Here is a 21,570-nt window from a genome sequence, read left to right as displayed (position 1 = left end):
AATGAGAGACATTTTATTAAAATTAGGGGAAAGTAAACAGGTCAAGCAAAATGGAGATCTCAGCAGCTTCTAGAAGGAGGCAGACTGATGAGAGGAAGAGAGAAGCATATGCTTTCTAAAGTTCAAGAAAGTAGACAAGCTCCGTGCTGGAGGCCTGAGATTGCACACATGGCAGGGGTGGCGGGGCGGGAGGATGGCTCATTTCAAAGAGCATGGGAGTTCTGTGAGTAGTCGTGCAGACTGGCTTAGAATTTTGGCCCGTGTTCATAGAAGGGAAATAGAGGGAACAGAGAGAGTTCTGCTTCAGGCAGGCTTAGCACTGAGGGACTGTAAGCATTAATGGTTGAGCTTCTGGCATTAGTAAGTACATATGCCACTGATAGGAAAAAAAAAACATTTTGTTTTAAAAAGAAAACAAAAATCTAGTCACTCTTTGCCAAGAGGAGACAGCTTTTCCTTGATGGGCCTCCACCTTTTCAAATGACATTTTCAGTTTTGAGGAGGGACAGCTGTGGTGCTTTTTACATGCCATTTCAGATTCTAAGGGGGAGTAGTTCTGATATTTCCTCCTTCCTTGAATCTAGTGTGTTACCAGGGAAACAAGCTGCCTCCCTGCCTTCTACTAGCTGACCTGCTGTCAGTCTCCTGTTTGGAGATGTTTGTTTTCCTAGTTTTCGTCCCCGTTCATTCGGTCCATTTTTGCTGTGGAATTTGAAGGTTTTGGGCTCCATGCAGACAGAGCTAAGGTTATTCTGCCTTTAGAGTATTGTTCCTTTTATAATGGAAGGCAGCTGTTTAGTTACAGTAAACTTCTTTCTCTGAAGGCTAGTGCCCAGACCCACAGGCTTCCGTTTGACCAGTTCTTACCTGACTTCTCTTCCACTTTCACTAACAGATCTACCGACGCATCTTTTTAGGTCACTTATAGTCAATGTAATTATTGACTTGTTTGCATTTAGCATTATTCTTTATTGTTGTTGATGTATGTGTGGTTATTATAATTAATTCTTTTTCTTTTTTTTTCTTTATCATCTTTTCTGGCTTTGTGTTGTTGGTTTGTTTTGGTGCCCAGAATTGAGTTCAGGGCTTTACGCATTCTAAACGGTCTTTGTCACTGAGCTACACTGTCAACCTCTTTCTGCCTTCTTTTAGAACTTGAGCATTTTTTAGTATCTTATTTTAATTTATCCCTTCTTGCACCTAATTAATAGTAATTTCCACTCTTCTCCACCCCTGCCATCTCTTTTGGGGTGGTAATGGCAGTGCTGCTAAGGGTTAAACCTAGGACTTTTGTGCATTTAAGAAAAACAGTCTACCACTGAGCTAAATCTTGAGCCCAAAAGTTCCTTTTTGAACACTTTGTAGCTTTTTTTTAAGTTGCTGCTGTAACGATTACTGAGTACATGCCTATTACCTTTTCCTAATCTTTTAGGACTGGAGAATGTGGAGATCCTACCACCATAGGTTGCTTCTCTCTGGTGAATTGGAGTTCCCTTTTGTGCCTTTGTAATCTCGGTAGAATAATTGAAAAACAGACTTAGAAGGCTCTTTGAGAACCATTTTATTAGAGTTTTTGGAAAAACAACAACAACAAACAACAGGGCAGGCAAGCTGTAAATTTTGGCAGTTCCCAGAGAGAAGGGAAATGGAAAACAAAACAAAACAACAAACCTCTCCTTGAGTTAGGAGCAGCAATGGATGTCTGTAAACAGCTGTTAAAGAAAGCCTGCTTAGGGTTTTGGCTGATGTTCAAAGAAGAGGTAGACAGGAGAAAAGGAAGAAGTTACGACTCAAAAGATGGACACCCTTAGCAGAGAAGATCTGCAAGCAGTTACCCCGAAGGAGGGGCTTCTGGGTTATATTAGTACTTTAATTTATTAAGAGAATGAGTGTTATTCCCATGTCCTTAGCTTGATGAATTAGCTAATCAGGTAATCTGGCCAGGTAATTGACATATCTGGTTGGTCTATCAATCAATCTATCTATCTATCTGATCTATTCCCCATTCCCAGTCTCCCCCCATACACAATCCCTCCCTCCCTCTCCCCTCCTCCTCTGAGAGAGTGGAGTCCCCCCTCCACTATTTCCCTTCCCCCCCCCCCCCCACACATACACATCAAGTTTCTGCAGGGCTAGGCACATACTCTCTCTTACTGAGACCAGACAAGGCTTTCTTCTCTCTTTACATAATGCTGGCTGGCCTTGAACTACAGAAATCTGTCTGCTTCTGCCTCCTTACTTCTTGGCTTAAAGGTATGTGCTACCATGCCCAGCAATTGGAGTAACTTAAAATTTTTTTTCCCACAACATGATATTTTTATTAATTATTTAGGAATTTCATACAAATGCATCCCAATCACTCTTGCTTCCCATTCCTCCTAGGTCCACTTTCCTACCCTTTACTTCCACCCACCCCACCCCTGAGGGGGGGAACCCCCCCACACCAAGTCCCATTATAGTCACTGGAGCATGTATGGAGTCACACTCCCAATGGCCAGCCATTTAAAGAAACTGGGGTGTCCTGTCTGTCCCATATCAGTTGTGTCATCTACCCCCACTCCCCTCCAAGCTCCAGAAGCTATCAAGTGTGAAGAGGTACACTTCAGCATCTTTATCACAACTTTGAAGGTCTCTCTTCAATAGCTTTCTGTCTGGACTGTTCGGGTGGGCTGGGGAGGGGAAGGTCACAGAGGCCTTCATGTCTGTTTCTCGGTTCTGAGTCTGCTGTCGTCACTCTTAAGGGAAGGTCTGGCACAGTAGTGGGCATGGAGGCTACAGTTGCCTGAGACAAATTGTAGTTAAGCTGTAGAGCCACAGCGGCTTGATCTCCTTACAGCACTGAGGAATTAATCAGGCTGTCGGCCTTTGCAGACACAGTGTCCTTCCAGGAATTCTCATTCACAGGACGTTGACCAAAATATTAGACTTTTTTTTTTAGCCCATATTTTCCCATTGACTTTGTTTTTCAAGTATGGTTATTGACTACCCAGAAGGTTAGTTACACCAGTATTGACAAAGGAATCAAGAGGTAGGGTCCAAAGTGGATTATGAGGGCCCGTCTTTAACTGCCTTCAAGTCTGTGTGTCTAACACTCTCTTATGTTACAGTCATTTTATATAGCTTATATAATTGCACATAAGTATTATTTGCAGTTGCGTTTATCACGTGTTTATATGGGGCTACAGCTTAGTGATAAAGTATCTTCTTAGCATATGCAAGACCCTAGGTTTGGTCTTCTGCACCAATACGAATAATTAAATACTATTTCTATAATTGCCATTTATATAGACTGAATATTGTAGTAGACTGGGTGGGTATCAGTCTCTGTCATAACAGAATAGAATGGCAGGCTGGGAACGAATTATCTGTCAGACAAAATTAGAAATCAAAGTATACTGAGTACACTGTACGAGGGCAATTGGTTCTGTAGTACCTCGAGTGCTGCCCGTGGTAAAGGACTGTGGATTAGGGTGCTCTTCCCTTGGGAATAATTCTTAATATAGGTATGTGCTGTTTCCTGTCATGTGATTTGTACACGGTGAAGGAGTATAGTCCACTTTAGATTATGTACAGTCTTGAGGGGCCAGGCTTGGCAACCGGACATACGGTTCACAGATATGCAGTCTCTGACATACAAATCATGGCTGTGCACATGAGAGCAGTCCTGGTTGGTTAAAGTTAAGTTCACAATCTAAGACCTAGGTCACAGGGTTTGGGGCTGAAACTGTGGGGTCGGGCTATAGCAGTCTAAGGCTAGCAATTCGGATCTCTGGGCTTCGCTTGTAAGAATACTCTTAACAGAAGACTAGCCCCATTTTGGCCTCCCCTCTACAAATGTAAGGTGATTTTGTAATTTATGGTGTGAGTGTTTTGCCTACATGTATGTTTATACACTCCATGCATACCCAGTGCTTGTGGGGGCCAGAAGAGGGCGTAGGATCCCCTAGAACTGGAATTTTTTTTTTTTTTTTTTTTTTTTTTTTTTTTTTTTTTTTTATTGGATGATTTATTTACATTTCCTATGTTGTCCCCTTACCCCATCCCCCACCACCCCCTCGGAACCTCCAATCCCCTCGCCCCTCCTCCTTCTTCTCTGTGGATGTAACCTCTATCTACACCCCCCCCCACTCCCACCTCCCCACCCTCAAAATTCCCACCCCCTGGGGCATCCAGCCTTCATGAGGTCAAGGTTCTCTTCTTCCACCTATGCCCAGCAGGGCCCTCCACTTTTACATATTCAGCTGAAGCCCTGGATCCCCCCCTAAGTGCTCCCAGGCTGGTGGTTTAGACCCTGGGAGCTGTGGTTGGTTGGTATTGTTGCTCTCCTCATGGTGCCACAAACCCTTTCAGCTCCTTCAGTCTTCACTCTAACTCCTCCATTGAGAACCCCATGATCAGTTCAATGGCTAGTTGTGAGCATCTGCCTCTGAATATGTCTGACTCTTGAAGGCCTCTGAGGAGATATCCATATCAGGCTCTTATCAGCATGCACTTCCTGTCTTCCACATCAGCATCCCTAGGAGAGGCTAATTCTCCTTCTCTTGGCAGTTCTTTTTCTAGTGGTGGGACCTGTGAAAGGGCACAGGGTCCTTTCACAGATAACACTAGAGAAACCAGGACTGTTATACTCAAAGGCTTAAAGGGATTTGCACCCGTTTTCCACCCAGAAGGCTGCGAGTGGATGCTGTTAATAGCCTGATGACCTTTGCTATTCTATAGAGCCAGGCCTCACCTGGATCCTCCAGACTCCTGAGCGTTATTGCTCAGTCATTAGAACCCATTCTTATGAAAGGTCCTATGTACTTTACAAGAGAGTTTACTATTCTTATTATAAACCTTTCCTATCTAGACAGCTATCCTTATTACAAACCTTTCATACCTAAACAGTTATCCTGGGCACTGTTTCTCAGTCAAAAGAACATGCAAACAATGTACTTTACAAAGGAGTTTCAATATAGTCATGCCTTAAGCTTTGTTGTAATAACTATCACAAGGAAACTTTTCTTCAAAGTTGTACTGTGCTTAAATATGTCAAAAATAAACCACTCGAGGCTCACCTCTGTCAGCCATAGAATTTGCAGAGACCCCCTTAGGGACCCTTTGAGATTTTACCCTTTGTGAATAAAAATGTCCCCCATGGGTCCATAGAGGGTGGTGTCCATTAGTAGGTGTGGCATTGCTGGAGGAAGTGTGTTATTAGTCACTGGCTTTTGAGGTGTCAGGAGCTCAAGCTAGGCTTAATGGTTCAGTTGTTTTCCTGCTGCCTGCCAATCTGGATGTAGAGCTGTCAGCTTCTTCTCCAGCACTGTGTCTGCCTATGCATCACAGTGCTTCCCACCATGGTGATAATGGGCTAAACCTATGGAACTAAGCCAGCCCCAGTTAAAGGTTTACCTTGTAAGAGTTGATGTGCTCATGGGGCCTCTTCACAGCAATAAAACCCAAAGACAACGCCCTTTTGCCTTAGCATGTTTATTGATACTGCCATTGTTCAAGTCTTGTTTATGCAACCATTTCTAAGACTTCTTTTTACAGCAGATAACTTGGCATCTTGGGTCTTGGAATCCAAAATGTGACCTGAGCTGTAGATGCAGGATATGTGATATAAATGTATCTTGCACTGTGTCTGTCCAGTTATGTTTTCCTGTAATGGTCTCCATTTGCTGTAAAAGGAAGCTTCATTGATGAGGGGTGATACTACATTTGTTTTGGGGTATAATGATAAGATTTATAATTCAGTTAGGAATTATGCTAGACTGGCAGAGTGGCAGTAGTAGATTTTCTTCTGAGATCCATGGCCTCAGTAACCCATGAAATTGGCTAAGAGTTCTTTATGTGCTGGATAACTTGAGTGGAAACTAGACATTGTGGATATTGTGATGTGAGTCTTACTAAAACCACTGGAGGATGTTGCTGCTTTTACTTTTGCTAGGCAAACAGCCTGTGTTCTCTGGGCTGTGGCTCCATATCAGTCCTACTTCTCACCTTCTGCAGTGCCACTTAGACCTGTCTTCCGCTTTGTGTTTCAATGGCTATATAAGACTTTACTGTGGCTTCAGAAGATCGCAGGGTCTTCGATCAATACTTGTGCTGTTTGAGGTCAGTCTGGAATTTGAAGAGCAGTTCTGAGGACTCTGTGTTCCTCACCACATTGACTGGGGACTGCTGGGTCTCTGGAACCTCCCTTTTCAGTTTTCGTCTTGGAATGTAACTCTGTTCCTTGAGAGAATACAAGGGCAGCGTGCCAAGGCCTGTGGGTCTTTAACTTCCACACTGCCATTTTTCGGAGGCTTCTATTTAGTGCCTCCTTTGGCTCATTTGTATTAATTCCATCTTAGGACACAACCTGTCCTGGGCTCCACCTGTGGAGAGAGCCCAGGTCTTCATATCTCCCCTCCAGGAGAGTGAACTCCACCACCCACACTGCTAGGGCCAGAATACTTTCAGTGGGAGGGAGGGGATGCGTGTTTCTTCTTCATTTTGTAGCTGGCATAGAAGACTTGTGTTATTACTTCACCTTTCTGCGTCTCCGTGCTAGCTGTGGTGTTTATGATCGTCTCACTAACAGCCACCTCCCTAGTGCACCTTGGACACACTTCTCTAGTAAGTGTCTCTGTGACTCCAGGCTGCCTGTGTAGCTGTACTGCCAGTAGAGGTGTGCAGTGCTCTGTGACCTACATCGGTCCCTTATATATTTGGAATAACCACGCAGGAGATGCTCCCCTCTTCCAGCCATAGGAAGGGTTAGCACAGAGGGTACCCTGGGGGGCCCTAAGCACCAGCAACTAGGACTGGAGCGCCAGTGTCAAAAGGGTTCAGGAAGTGATGGCAAATGTAGAGTAGCCAGAATACTCTACTAACCAGCTAGGGTCTCTATTGCTGTGATGAGACACCCTGAAACTAGTGTAAAGGAAAACATTTAATTGGGGCTGGCTTGCACTTTCAAAGGTAAGGTAGTATCATCATGGAGGGAAACATGGCAGCATGCAGGCACGCATGGTGTTGGAGGAGCTGAGAGTTCTACATCTTGATCCAAAGGCAGCAAAAGCAATTGTGTGCCATCCTGGGTGTAGCTTGAGCATAGGAGACCTCAAAGTCTGCCTGCACAATGGCATACTTTCTCCCACAAGCCACACCTATTTTATCAAGGCCACACCTCGTAATCGTGCCATTCCTTATAGGCCAAGCATGCAAACACATGAGTCTGTGCGGGCCATTCCTATTCAAACCATCATACCAGGGTAACTCTAAAGATCAAGAGACCCTTCCCAATAAACCTGGAGGAAGGAAAGGCTCCCACAGACAGTTCCTAGGCCCTTGTGCTCTGGTCATCTCTAGTGTCCTTGAAAGAAAGGGAAGTGAAGCCCATGTAACTCACTGAAAGCTTGCTGTGTATTCCAGACCACATCTTTCCTCATGGATGGCTCTGTGCTTTGTTCTGTTGCAGGATGGCTGCCCAAGTGACACTAGAGGATGCACTGTCCAATGTGGACCTCCTGGAGGAGCTGCCTCTGCCTGACCAGCAGCCCTGCATTGAACCCCCACCATCCTCTCTGCTCTATCAGGTAGGTCTTAGGGCAGATGTGATGCAGCTGGCTGTTCTGACCTCAATGTGATGGTTTGTTTGTTTGTTTTTTCCTTTCCCTTCAGCCAAATTTCAATACCAATTTTGAAGACAGAAATGCATTTGTCACTGGCATTGCAAGATACATCGAACAAGCAACTGTTCACTCCAGCATGGTAATGTCTGTTTCTTTGTTTCTGTCTTGCTGGTGTCATATTTGAACAGCAGATATATTTCTTGGTAGATTAGGTAGAGAAAAAGATAAGAAAATGTCTTAAAGTTTTAAAGAAGGCTTTCCTTTTATTATAATAACATGCATACTCTTTTAAAAATTTTAATCTCAAGCTGAGTGGTGGTGGGACATGCCTTTAATCCCAGTGATACCCAGGTAGAGGCAAGCAGATCTCTGAGTTCAAAGCCAGTCTGACCTATAGAGTGAGTTCCAGGACACCTAGGGCCACACAGAGAAACCCTGTCTTGAAAAACAAAACAAACTAGCAGACAAACAAACATACATTTCTCTGGCCCAGAGAAATTGTTTGCCAGCATTGTACAGGTGCTTCCTTTGGTTAGCAAGTTTTTTTCTCTTTGTCTGTGTAGTGCCAGGGAAATGTTAGTGATCTCCAAAAACACAGACAGGAGCCAATCTGATACAACTCATAGCAGGGTCTTTATTCTATTTGAGCTCCCCCCCACCAACACACTACCATCACACAGGACAGTTTTGTTGGTGGTGAAGCCCTGAATGTCTATTGGGACAAGGTTTTATAGTAAACAGCAAGCACGGAGTACGTGTGCAAGCATCTAATTGGAAAAGCTACTGTGACCTTAAACATAATTGTCTGGTGCTGGGAATCATATCATAAACGTAACTTCTGCTCCGCTCTGCATTGGTGGTCATTAGGCAAGGGGTGGGCTTGTAACCTTGGGTGCAGGTTTGTTGGGGGAATAACCTGGAGATGCTGGTCTTGTTGGGAATTAGCCTAGAGACTAGAGCTACACTCAAGTTTTGTTGGGAGGCAACTTGGAAACTAATGCTAGGTACCAGCCTGAATTCAAGCTTAGGTCAGGTTCTGTAAAATGGAGTCTGAACTTAAAAGATTTGGCATCTCATCTGTACCTACATATGTTACATGTGTACTCACTCATATGGGTCTTAGGTTTTCTAAATGAATTCTGTTGTTGTAATTATGTATTTTAATGGTTTTGTGAACATTTTCATATCATAGCATTTACCAGAAAAATACCTTTAATGTCTGCATAACCCATATTGCTGTGCCCACAGTTGGCTATTTTTCTACATCTACTCTATCTCCCCCTTTGTGTAATAAAGAATACCGTGATGAACATATCCCTAAATATTTATAAAAGTGAGGTTACAAGAAGAAAAGCAGCAGTACTCTTAACGCATCTCTAAAACCATTGCCAGATTTCTAGTCACATCTTAAAGAACACCTATGGGCTTTTACCCTTTCTACCAAAGCAAATGATATGGAAGTAATGGAACAGAATACCAAAAAGCAGATTTTAAAAATGATGGTAGCCCTCTTCATGTGGACCCCATCCCTGAACTTTTAGTGCTGTAGAAGGTATTCTGCCTTTTCCTCCTGAATATCCTGGGCTGGCAGCCCTGCTTCTGGACCCCATCTGAACCGGGAAGCTTGGTGTGACTGGAGTAGCTATGAGCATGCTGTGTCTTGCCTGGGCTTTCACAGCCCTAGCTTCAGGTCTGCATTTCAGGTAGTTACTTAGAGTTCAGTGGGGCCAACATGTACCTCTGTAGCAGCTCTCCTCAGAAATGACTGCGTTGTCACCCAGAATCCTTTGCAGCCTACTGACACTGAAGAGGATGTTTGCAGTAGTTATGGCGGTCTGTCCTGTACAGTGCATCTCTTGTCAGGCTACCATCTCTCAGAGGGTACTTGGTGGGACCAGCACCAGTTCACATCTCTCTCTGTGCTTGTTCCCCTGCTTGCGAGTGATTTGTCCTGTCTATTTTGCAGAATGAGATGCTAGAGGAAGGCCAAGAGTATGCTGTCATGCTGTACACCTGGAGGAGCTGCTCCCGTGCCATCCCTCAGGTGCCTTGCCCTTTTCTGCCACACCCATCCCAAGCCCCACCCGGCCTCGCCATATCTCACCCCTTGTGCGGTTGTGGAATTCGTGCTTCAGCCTAATGAAAACCTGACTTTGAGTGTCTTTCTTTATGCCCAGGTGAAGTGCAACGAGCAGCCTAATAGAGTTGAAATTTATGAGAAAACCGTGGAAGTCCTTGAACCCGAGGTCACAAAACTGATGAATTTTATGTACTTTCAGGTAAAACATTAAAATGATTAGAGGGGTTTAATGCTAAGGATTACGGACAGCATGGTCGACAGCAAAATGACTGCATTAGGCAAAGGAGGACTAAGGTCTCAACAGTCTTCAGAGGAAATCGTTCTTTTGTATTTCACCTCTCTTTTAGTGAGGATCTTTATCCTGTGCAAAAGCTCGAGTTCATCACTTCCAAGTGCAGCATATGTCCAGTTTTTCAGCTGTTTTCTTGTCTTCCTGGTCCTTGCTACCCTGTGCTTGACCTCCTTTGACTCTTCATTTGGAGAAGGGAGCGAGGCCACATGGATGACACTTGCTGGTTCTTAAAGTAGTGGAAATATCGAAACCATTTTTAACTGTAGCTTTCCTGGAAAATAAAAAAATTGTTTTTGTGTGTTTAATCTTAAAAGTTGCCAGGAAGAGTCCCCTCTACCCCTCACCTATGACAGTCAACATCAGTGTCATAGATGTTGTACCGGAGCATTTTGTGCATCTCTGTCTTCAGTTGTTTGCTGTTGCTATGACACAGTACCCCAGTGAAGCCGCTTAAAGGAGGAAGGGTTCATTTCTGCTCACAGTTCAAGAGTGGAGTCCACGATAGCAGGGGACTCAAGGCAGTAGGAACCTGAACCACCTGGTCACTTCACTGCCATACTCATGACGCAGAGATAAGAATGCATACTGTGTCCCAGCTCCTTCTTCTCCTTCTACAGCCCAGGATCCCAGCCAGAGAATGGGATCACCTATAGCAGGTGGCTCTTTCTACTTCAGTTAATATAATGAAGGCATTAGGCAAGCTCACAAACCCATCTCCCAGGTGATTCTAGAGTCTGTCGTTTGACAGTCAGCAGTAACGGTTACTATCATAGCAGTTTGGCTGGAATAATCAATAAACTTCTTTTACTTGAGTAAGAGATATAGTTGGTGAACTGCAAAATAACTAATGTTTTTTACAGAGCGAAGGCCTGGGAACTGCTCAGACAAGGGTCTCTGTGTGAGGAGGAAGGTTATTGTAAAGCCTCAGAGAGAAACAGTGAATGAGGGACTGTCCTTGAGGCTTGGACGTGGATTTGATAAGCTGCTCACTAGGGCTCTTCTGCCTTCCTCTTTTTGTGCTCAGAGAAATGCCATTGAGCGTTTCTGTGGGGAAGTGAGACGCCTGTGTCATGCTGAGAGGAGAAAGGACTTTGTGTCTGAAGCCTACTTGATCACCTTGGGCAAATTTATCAACATGTTTGCTGTGTTGGATGAGCTGAAGAACATGAAGTGCAGTGTGAAGAATGACCACTCAGCATATAAGAGGTGAGCTTAGACTAGCAGCATGTGCTGGGTCTACCCAGAGAGGGCCTCTCTTAGCCTTGCTAGGCTAGTGCTTAAAGTCATCATTTTTTTTAAAAAAATCTTTGTTAAAAAAAAAAGAAAAAAAAAAAAAAGAAAAATCTTTGTTTATTTACTTATTTATTTTATATGAGTACACTGTAGCTGTCTTCAGACACACCAGAAGAGGACATTGCATCCCATTACAGATGGTTGTGAGCTACCATGTGATTGCTGGGAATGGAACTCAGGACCTCTGGAAAAACAGTCAGTGCTCCTAACCACTGAGCCATCTCTCCAGCCCATAATTTTTATTGATAGCAGCTACTTATTAGTCTTGGGACTGTGAATACATGGTACCAAGAATAAGGTGCAGGAGTAGCTGACAGTTTAAGGGTCTCTGGTAGTTTTATACATCTTGAATGGCTTGGAGCTTTTGGGTGATCTTCAAATGGTTTTAGGGGAACCTCTGTGCTTAGTTCCCTTGAGATGATAAACATATACATCTCTCTTTATTGACTGTGCACAGGTGCTTGTCCTAGGGAACTTCTTACTGTGGGAATCATGGGTTTTTCATCCGAGGATATCAAGCTGCAGTCCTCAGAGAAGTTGTCAGTGCTCTTGTTTGTCCCTTATGTGCTGATGGACCCTGGCACTTCATTGCAGACAGGAGGTTGTACAATCTTACCCCATGCACAGTTGGCAGGTGTCTTAGGATCACACTTTGTATTCCAGGGACTCTGGATAGCTAGCTCTTTCTTTTCTCTCTCTCTTTTTTTTTTTTTTTTTTTTTTTTTTTTTTTGGTTTTTCGAGACAGGGTTTCTCTGTGTAGCCCGGGCTGTCTTGGAACTCACTCTATAGACCAGGCTGGCCTCGAACTCAGAAATCCGCCTGCCTCTGCCTCCCAAGTGCTGGGATCAAAGGTGTATGCCACCACCACCCGGCAGCTAGCTCTTTTCTATGGCAACTTCAGCTTCCTTCTTTTAAGACAGAGAACTTCTGGAAAGAGGCCAACAGGGGTGTATTAATCAGATTTTGTTGTTGCTATGATGAAATACCTGAGGTCCAGATTTAGGGTAGGTCCTTTGACCTCAAATGATCCAGGTTGAGATGAGTCTTCCCACTGCAAATGATCAATCAAGAAAATCCTTCATAGGTATACCAAGCCATGTGGGTTATAGTTGATTCCAGATGTAGTCAGGTTTACAATAATTAGCAATCGCACTACCCTTTATATTCCCATATTCATTCATATTCTTTATCATTCATATTCTCTCTCTCTCTCTCAATCATTTCTTTTGTGCTTAGATGATAACTTTCAGTACATATTCTGAGTAAAATGCAAGCCTACACAATTATGGTTAAGCCTTGACTGAAATAGAACAATGTCCTCAATTCCTTCCTTCCCTGGTTGCCATGTCTTCTACCCTAGCATCTCCTGGAATCAGTAAAGAGAATACATTAAAAGATAGAGCATTACTATAGCAGTGATATGATTGAACTATATACAAGTTTTCAAAATACGAATTTTTAAATTTTGATTGAATGATTTTAATTAGGGTTATCCTATGTTGCTCATAGTCCAGTATGGCAGCTTGAGTTCAACCCCCATTTATATCTGGTGAACAGGAAGGAAAGAGAACATAAAGCCGTACTCTCTTAGACGTAAGCATTCAAGTTCCTGACAATCTTTTGCATCCTATCTCATGGCCCATCCCTTGGTTACCTGGCCACAGCCTCTGCAAGGGAAGCACACTGTCATTTCTTAGAAAGTTCAGGCTGATCATGAGGAAGAAAGGAAGTGAATTAATTGTGGATATGATCCTTCTTTGTGGAACCGTAGACGCTTAAGATTCTGAGCTGCACAGATAGAGCCTTGTGGGCAGTTTCTGTTACATGTAAAGATTTCTCACTATTTCTCCACACAAAGTCAATATGTGCCTTCGAGGATTTTACTGTGCAAGCCCTTTTGTTTGCCTCACATTGTGCCACTGAATAGTTGGCAAATCTAGGCCTCTGGGAAGTTACGGTATTAGTAGACTGAAACAGTGTAGCTGGGGGAGGGGCACTTCTTGTTGGAAATAGTGGTGGCCCAGAGAGGTTTTTGGAAAGATCCTTAAGAATGCATTTCAGGGCTTTTTGGAGTCAGAATATGTCTAGACAAGCGCTTCTTTGACACAGAGACTAGGAGTTGGTGCTTTGACCCATAGAGTGTAGACATTCACTTGTGTATAGGGGAGACCAGAGTATAGGGACCTGTTGATGAAGTCCATTGGCCATGGACAACACAACACAGAAGTTCTCTGAAACGGTAGAAGATATGTCTGAGTTAGCAAAAGCTTCTCTTAAAGTCAAGGTCATAGATGCTGCGAGAGGCTGAACCTGTCAACAGCTTCCGAAACACTTATTTCGGCAAATAACTGCAGGTAGAGGAGAAGAAGAGTGATTCCCCCCGATCCCCCAAGTTCCCCATGGAGCCTCCTCGCCCCCTCCCCCAGTCAATTTGTAGACATGTTTTGGAATTGACTCTTTTCTTTCTAGGGCTGCTCAGTTTTTACGTAAAATGGCAGATCCACAATCCATCCAGGAGTCACAGAATTTGTCCATGTTCCTGGCCAACCACAACAAGATTACACAAGTAAGTCTCTGCGCACTGTTGGCATCCCGCGTTGCTGGTGAGGCTGGAGTGGGCGGGAGCTAATATCTTTCCTTTGTGCTTCAGTCTCTGCAGCAGCAGCTAGAGGTCATTTCTGGCTATGAAGAACTCCTGGCAGACATTGTGAATCTGTGTGTGGATTACTATGAGAACAGAATGTACTTGACGCCCAGCGAAAAACACATGCTTCTCAAAGTACGTGTGTAGACGAGAGGGTACAACCTTTCTCAGGGATAAAGCACAGCCATGCAGAAGGCTGTACTTAGTCTAGAATCTTTTCCAACCTTTTCTTATTCTCATGCTGTCATGTATGTACTCGGCATTTTTTGAGTATACACACATGTTCCCTTCGCTTTGCTCACCGTCCTGGCACACAGTTGGTTTGGGGCACTGTATGCTGAATATGCCTGCTGCTCCAACTTGTGACACATCCTTGTCAGGAGAGCACCTGATGGGTGGTCTGCGATAGCAGACAAGTCATGACTATGACTGTGCTGGCTGATGCAGAAGCCCTTGTCATGTTCCCAGGACACATTGAGATTGTGTAGCTACCTGTTGCCAGATTGAATTTATTAGTTTACATAGACACTGAAAGTTAAGTTTAGTAGTAATACATGGCTGTGTCTTGGATAGTGCAGTTCTATACGAGCCTTGTTACTCAGGTTAGGGTAATCAGTGCTGCTTTGGTTTTTAGCAACTAGCCTGGAAACGGAAATTACCCTTTGTAACCCAGATTCAGTGAAGAAAAAGATGCATACAGACTGGGAATAGTAGGTATTAAACTACAATAAAACCTTAAAAAAATAGCCAGTCACTGTTAGGTAGTTAACTACCGAATCTGACTTTGTGTCATGTCAGAGGTTAAGTATTCTTGATTGTATGCTTGCCTACCCTTGTTCCTGATACTCCAGGGACAGTAGTAGTCTAGCACTTGTGGCGTTGTTGAGGAACCATCTCACAATTCCCTTGTGCAGTCGCCTACATCTACTACTTAGGCACTGTCCTCTGCTCAGTAGGCGTTGGCACCTGAGTGTCTAGGGAGGAAACTGAAGTAGTCACAGGAGATGACATGTACAAGGGAAAAGGTTTTATCTGAGAGGGAAGCTCTTTATTTTATAGCACCATTGAAGGAAGGGTGGTTTGTGTTTTCAGAGTTACCAGCTCTGGCAGTGTGCGTCTGTGCGGGTCAGTTCACAGGTCCGAGTGTTATCTTGCACCATTTTGTGGCTTTGCAGGTCATGGGATTTGGTCTGTACCTGATGGATGGGAGTGTGAGTAACATCTACAAACTGGATGCCAAGAAAAGAATAAATTTATCCAAAATAGACAAGTATTTCAAGGTGAGTTTCAAATGTACTTATTCCTGTGTTATGTGTATGTGAATAAAAGCATATATATATATATATATATATATATGCATGAAATTTTTTTGACAAAGACTTTTGCTTAGTTCTGAGCATTGATGATAAATGTCTTTATGGATATATATGCATTGGATTTTTGTCACGTGAGTCTGTGAGTGATTATGACACATATGGCATGACTTAATCTCCCTTCTGAAAAGGTGGCTGCTGTCCCCTTTCCACTTCTTGCCTTGTTTTTCCCTAGGTTGAATCGTGTAGAAATGGAATCATACGATTTTTTTCTCTTTTGCCTCTGGCTGTGTATGCCCAACCTTCAGTTTGTGAAAAGAATCTCCATGGGAATCTGTGGGGAGAGCTTGTAGGTTTGCTTATTTTTATTTTATCTAGTGCTAGAACCATTTTAGTGGAATGCAATATACCTGCAAGATCCAGGAAGAAAAAGGTTTCTGCCTGTATGCCTTCCAGTAAGACCTATAAACACGGAGAACAATGATGTAGCTCAGTTTCTGAGTTCTCCTGTGTATTTGACCAGTGTCTCTTTACTGTCAGGCACAGTAACTGAATTACAGATAAACTAGCATCCCTTTGCTCCTCCTCTCACTCTAGAAACATTTTGCTCGGAAATCACAGTACAGCTCAGTAATTGTTGGCTCTGAATCTTCCATGTCATGATGACGTGTTTAGTTACAGAAGAGCCCCTGAAGAGACGGAGTTCAGAGTTGCATGCAGTACCAGGAGATCATGATTTTGAAGTCTAGCTCTAATAAAAAACTGTAGATGTGGTTTAAACTACACATTAACTATTAACTAGCCGGGTGGTGGTGGCGCACGCCTTTAATCCCAGCACTTGGGAGGCAGAGGCAGGTGGATTTCTGAGTTCGAGGCCAGCCTGGTCTACAGAGTGAGTTCCAGGACAGCCAGAGCTATACAGAGAAACCCTGTCTCAAAAAACCAAAAAAAAAAAAAACTATTAACTAGCATTTTTACATTTCTTTTTTAAAGTTTTTATACAGGTGTATCTTGTATTCTTCCTGTCCTCCCTTTTCTTTCCGTGAATATTAATTTTAAATAAAGTAGTACTTGTAAGACAATCAGTTACGCAGTTCACTCAGCTCTGAGTAGTTTTCCAGTGCCAGCTGCCGGTAGATTATTCGATGTGAATGAGCTTGAAACATTGTTCTGCTGAGTTAAAACACTGGATTGTTCCTCAGCCTTTATTTTTAGTGGTATCTGGTTGCCTATGGTTTAGAGCATTTGTTTGATCAGTTGCTTCGCAAATCAGAAAAGGCAATTATCTAAAACAATAGCATCTTAAGTAGGTTGCTCTGGCCATTTTTTGGTGGTGGTTGTTAGGCCACCTCTAAGACACTTGTTATTTCCTTCTGTGGTTTGTGGAGCTTTCATCAGAGAACTTGATAGTTACCTCATCTTTTTTTAAGCCAATGTTTGGCTAGACCTATATGTTTTGCCCAGAGTATTAAACTTCCAGGAGGCAGTTTGGTCCTTATAAAGAAAGCAGCATTAGTTAGGACCCAAGTTTGAAGTTCTATATGCCTGGGTGGAGAGTGAAGCTGGAGGCTCACTGAGCAGGTTAGTAACTGTTTTACCCCTGGACCAGGAAGGTACTGATGCAGAAGGCTCAAAGAAGATCCATCCAGGGCTGGGAGATGACTTAGCATCCTCTGTATGTACTGGCTGGTTTTGTGTCAACTTGACACGAGCTGGAGTTATGACAGAGAAAGGAGCCTTTCTTGAGGAAATGCCTCCATGAGATCAGCTGTAAGGCATTTTCTCAATTAGTGATCCAGTGGGGAGGGACCCTTGTGGGTGGTGCTATCCCTGGGCTGGTAGTCTTGGGTTCTATAACAAAGCAAGCTGAGCAAGGCAGGGGAAGCAAGCCAGTAAGTAACATCCCTCCATGGCCTCTGCATCAGCTCCTGCTTCCTGACCTGTTTGAGTTCCAGTCCTGACTTCCTTTGGTGATCAGCAGCAATGTGGAAGTGTAAGCTGAATAAACCCTTTCCTCCCCAACTTGCTTCTTGGTCATGATGTTTGTGCAGGGATAGAAACCCTGACTAAGACACTGTATAAGTTTTATGACTGTGGTTTGGTCCACAGAACCCATATAAAAAGCCAGATGTTGTGCTGAGCATTTATGATTCCACCACTCCTGTAGCAAGATGGGAAAGTAGAGACAGGAGAATTACCTGGAAGCCCAGAAGCCAGTTAATGTGGAGAATGCAGAACAGCTCTGTGGTGGTTTGAATGACAAACGTCCCCCTTAGCCTCAAGTGTTTGAACACTTGGTCCCCAGTTGGTGGTTGGTGTTGTTTAGGGAGATGGCGCTGCCTGACTGGAAGGAGTCCTGGGTGTGCTCGGAGAGTTTCTATCCTCACCCACTTCAGTCTAGTTACTTCGTCTGAATGAAGATGTGCTCTCTCAGCATCCTGCGTCAGCCATCTGCAGCAGTGCCTCCCAGGCCATCAGGAATCTCTCTCTGGAACTCTAATCTAAAATAAACCCCATCCCTCATAAGTCAATTTTGGTCATGGTGTTTTATTGTAGCAACAGAGAAGTAAGTATGATGAAGAAACAAAGAGAGATCCAGCTGCGACAAGGTAGAAGGAGAGAACTGATTCCTGAGGGTTTTCCTCTAGAAATCCACGTGGTTTCTGTGGTGTGTGCAGCGATTATATAATAATGCATGATGGTGCTGGTGGTGGTGGTGGTACAGTCCATGGCCTCCAAATAGGAAATGGAGTCAGCAGATGTGTGACTGGCAGGAGGCCAGTGCAGTAGCCTGGATCAGAGGGCAAGGCCACCCAATCTCATCTTTTCTGTACTTGTTAGGTTAATCTGTAAGCCTTACAGGTCACAGAATTCCAGGTTTGGCTTACTCTAGTAACTTATCCATGAGTTTTACGTTTTACAACACAATGGAGTACAGGTATTTAAAGAATTCCCTTAATATTCTGAATTTCTTTGATGGTTGTCATAATACTTTCTGTTCACTTGTTGTTCTGTTAATCTGCATTCATTCTTTCCTCTGATTAATTGGATACAGGACTAGTGGTCTTGTTTAGCTTACAGAACCAGCTCAGATGTTTGGTGCTTGTTTATATTGTTTCCTTGTTTCTACTTCATTAAATTCTGCTCTGATTTTTACTAATCCTTGCTCTCCTGGTGGTTTGGGTTGCATCATGAAGTCATTTACTTGTCCTCTCTATGATTTATCAGTATGTGTATGACTAATTTGCCTGCATGTATGTCTGTATATATGTGTGGGATATGTACATGTTGAAGTAGGTGTGTACATGTGAATGTACAGGCACATGAATGATGGAGGCAAGCGGGTTATGTCAGATGTTTCCTTCTGTCTCTTTAACTTAGTTTGAGATAGAATCTCTCACTGATCCTAGAACTCATGGATTGCACCAGGCTGGCCGGCCATTGAGCTTTAGAGGTCTGCACGTGCCCTGCCTGCATTCGGCTTTTGCATGGGTTCTGGGGAACTGAGCTCAGGTACTAATAGCTTGCATGACAAGCGTATAACCCACTGGACCCCAACCTGTATGTGTTTTTATTGGCTGATGTTTCCTGATGTGTCCCTGGTGTGTTCCTTTTCTGTTAATGCTATTTCATCTTTACTGCTCTTTTTCCTATTGATTTGTAATTGTCTGTATGTTGCAGAGTTAAGTCTTTTATTGGATATATATTTTAAGAATACTTGCAGTGTAGGAAGCACAGCGCACAGAAAGCGTTAGAAGATACGGAATCGTTAAACAGGATGGCTTTTTTATTTTCTTCAAGGAAAGGAAAGAAGTGATGCTTTTTTACCTGGAAGAGGGTGGAGTGAATGTTGTCTGAAAGTCTGGTGATCTTTTGTTGTTCTGTGGAGCCAGCCTCCTAAATTCCCCCAAATCCTGGGCCTTGTTTAGGCCCTAATCCTGAGCCGTGTCTCTCAGTGAATAGAACCCATCCTTACGGAAATGTCCCATGTGTTTTGCATCCTCCACTAATAGAATAGAATCTATCCTTATGCTTTTTATAAACCATTCCTCCTTAAGCCTTGCCCTGAGCTCTGTCTTTCAGCCAGGAGAACTAATTCTTCCTGTGAAGGTCACAGGTACTTTGCTACTTTAAGAAGGAACTTTCAATGTAGCTGTCCCCAAAACTTTGTTATGGGAATTGCACATGGAGACTTTTTCCTAAAGTTTGACTGTGTTTAAGTGTATAAAAAAATTAAACCAGAGGATCGGACTCCAAAGTTTTGATCCAGTCTGACTGACCAAGTCTACGTACCGATGTTCTGAGTTTTCATTCTCACCTCTTTGCAGTTGTCCTCCTCGGGGTGAAATCTGCAGGGACACCCTGCACCCCACCCGGCCCTGCAATAGTGCACCTTCCTTTTTGTGTATCAACTCTCCCCCTCAGCTTTAAAACGACAGTTGACAACTAAATCCAGTTTATATTTACGGTCTATAATGTGATGTCTTAATACATATGTCCTCTGTGAACTAATTGAGTTCGTACTTATTTTTCATGTAGAGAGCATTTAAAATGTATTCTAGTAGTGAATTTCAAGCAATGTAAGACGGTTAATGTTGTCAGCATTAGATCCTACTTCAGTGCTGAAACTTTATGCCCTTAGACTTCATCTGCCCTGTCTCTTATTCAGGTTCTTTGTTTCCTTTTGCTGCTGGGAGCTGAGCCCGAGGTCCAGCTCATGCTCCGCATTTGGCTCTGTCAGTGAACTGTGAGGGATTTGCCCTCAGCCCCTCTTGCTCTTCACTTGCTTATGGTGTCATTTGATCAACACAGGTTCAGATTTTATCCTTCAGAGCCAGTCTTTTCATTTCCATACACTTCAAGGCATCCCAAGAATCTTCTAGTAAGTTACCTTTGTGAAGCACTCTGTTTTCTTTTTCATATAGATATAGAAGCCCTCTCTGGGACTGGCTCCATATTTATTTGTGAGGGAGGTAAGGGTTGACATTCTTGGGATTTTTCTTCTAGTATAGTTAGACAGTTTACCCTGCTTATTTGTTACAGAGACGTTTATGTCTCCATTGCTCGGCTCCCCCTCCAGCATATAAATTCATCTGGGGATCTGACCTGGGTCTCTGTCTTGTATTCTGGCTTCCTTCCGTGATGCAGGGCCACGCTACCTTACTATCTGCAGCTTTCTTCCAGGTGTACTACTCAGAAGACGATCTCTTCCAGTTTTATTCTTTAAGATAATCATAGATACTGTTAGGAATAGGGTTAGGCAGGAAAGGGTACCTTGGTGAGTCCAGGCCAAGGTATGCTGTAAAGATCATGTCACATGACAGATCTAATGTAAGAAGTTTATTGGGGGAGGAATAAGAATGAAAGGCTGAGGCCGGGCAGTGGTGGCGCACGCCTTTAATCCCAGCACTTGGGAGGCAGAGGCAGGAGGATTTCTGAGTTCGAGGCCAGCCTGGTCTACAGAGTGAGTTCCAGGACAGCCCGGGCTACAGAGAGAAACCCTGTCTCGAAAAACCAAAAAAAAAAACCCAAACCCCCACCACAGCCCGCCCCAGGGCGCGGCAGGATCCGCGAGAGAAACAGAGACGGGGGGAGGGAGGGGCGGGGGGGGGAGAGAGAGAGAGAGAGAGAGAGAGAGAGAGAGACTTCATGTTCAGATGTTGAGATGATCTTTTAAAGGTTGTGTGCGCATGTGTGCTTTTCAACATAGATTTTAGAATTGGGTTGCTGGTTTACAAACAAAAGCATTTTTCTACAGAAATATCGATTGTGATTCCATAAATATTGGTCTGGCCTGAGAGTATAGCTTGGTAGTTGAAGTGCTTATACTTGATATATACATGATCCTGGGATTTGATTCCTAGCAACAACAACAAAGAATAAACTCGATGAAAAATAGCAGGTCCAAAGAAAACTCCATTTCCCAAATTCCAAAAGGCAGAAGGGGAAAATGGCTGCCTGTGGTACCTGTCAGCATGCTAAAGCTCTTGGCTTCCAGGCTCTCTCCCTGTTACCCATACCTGTTACACATTTCAGTGTCCATACTGGCCTGCTGACTTCCCTCCCCCAGCTACTGACACTCCTTATAACCCTGCTAATTTTGCTATGCACGAGCTCTTGCTGTCTTCGTTTTCCTTCTCTCCATGGCCTCTCTGCTGCTGCTTCTCTCTTTTCTCTATTCTCTGTCCCCTGCTATTTGTCCCTCTCTTGCAGATAGCCCAGGACATAGTCTGGTAGCCATGTTCACTCTACTTCTTTCTCATTCTGCCCTAGATTCTTCCAGATGCCTCTGCCTGATATCTCTCTCTCTCTCTCTCTCTCTCTCTCTCTCTCTCTCTCTCTCTCT

At 43.7% G+C, this 21,570-nt stretch overlaps 1 protein-coding gene across 2 annotated transcripts in view; it reads left to right on the top strand.

The window, feature by feature from the left end:
* The window catches only part of Cyfip1 (cytoplasmic FMR1 interacting protein 1), an 89,647-nt gene that overhangs the window by 21,420 nt on the left and 46,657 nt on the right, over nt 1–21,570 (top strand). For both annotated transcript variants that reach the window (XM_028789213.1, XM_028789214.1), the window contains exons 2-9: nt 7,448–7,565; nt 7,651–7,740; nt 9,568–9,645; nt 9,779–9,880; nt 10,998–11,179; nt 13,737–13,833; nt 13,918–14,046; nt 15,087–15,191. In XM_028789213.1, the coding sequence (XP_028645046.1) occupies nt 7,449–7,565; nt 7,651–7,740; nt 9,568–9,645; nt 9,779–9,880; nt 10,998–11,179; nt 13,737–13,833; nt 13,918–14,046; nt 15,087–15,191 (900 nt within the window). In that variant the 5' untranslated portion in view covers nt 7,448. The remainder of the gene's footprint in view (nt 1–7,447; nt 7,566–7,650; nt 7,741–9,567; nt 9,646–9,778; nt 9,881–10,997; nt 11,180–13,736; nt 13,834–13,917; nt 14,047–15,086; nt 15,192–21,570) is intronic.

Source organism: Grammomys surdaster, unplaced genomic scaffold, assembly GCF_004785775.1.
Source record: "Grammomys surdaster isolate TR1022 unplaced genomic scaffold, NIH_TR_1.0 125801, whole genome shotgun sequence".
NCBI classification, from domain to species: Eukaryota; Metazoa; Chordata; class Mammalia; order Rodentia; family Muridae; genus Grammomys; species Grammomys surdaster.
Note: the sequence above shows the minus strand (reverse complement) of the source record. Positions and strands in the feature narration are given on the sequence as shown.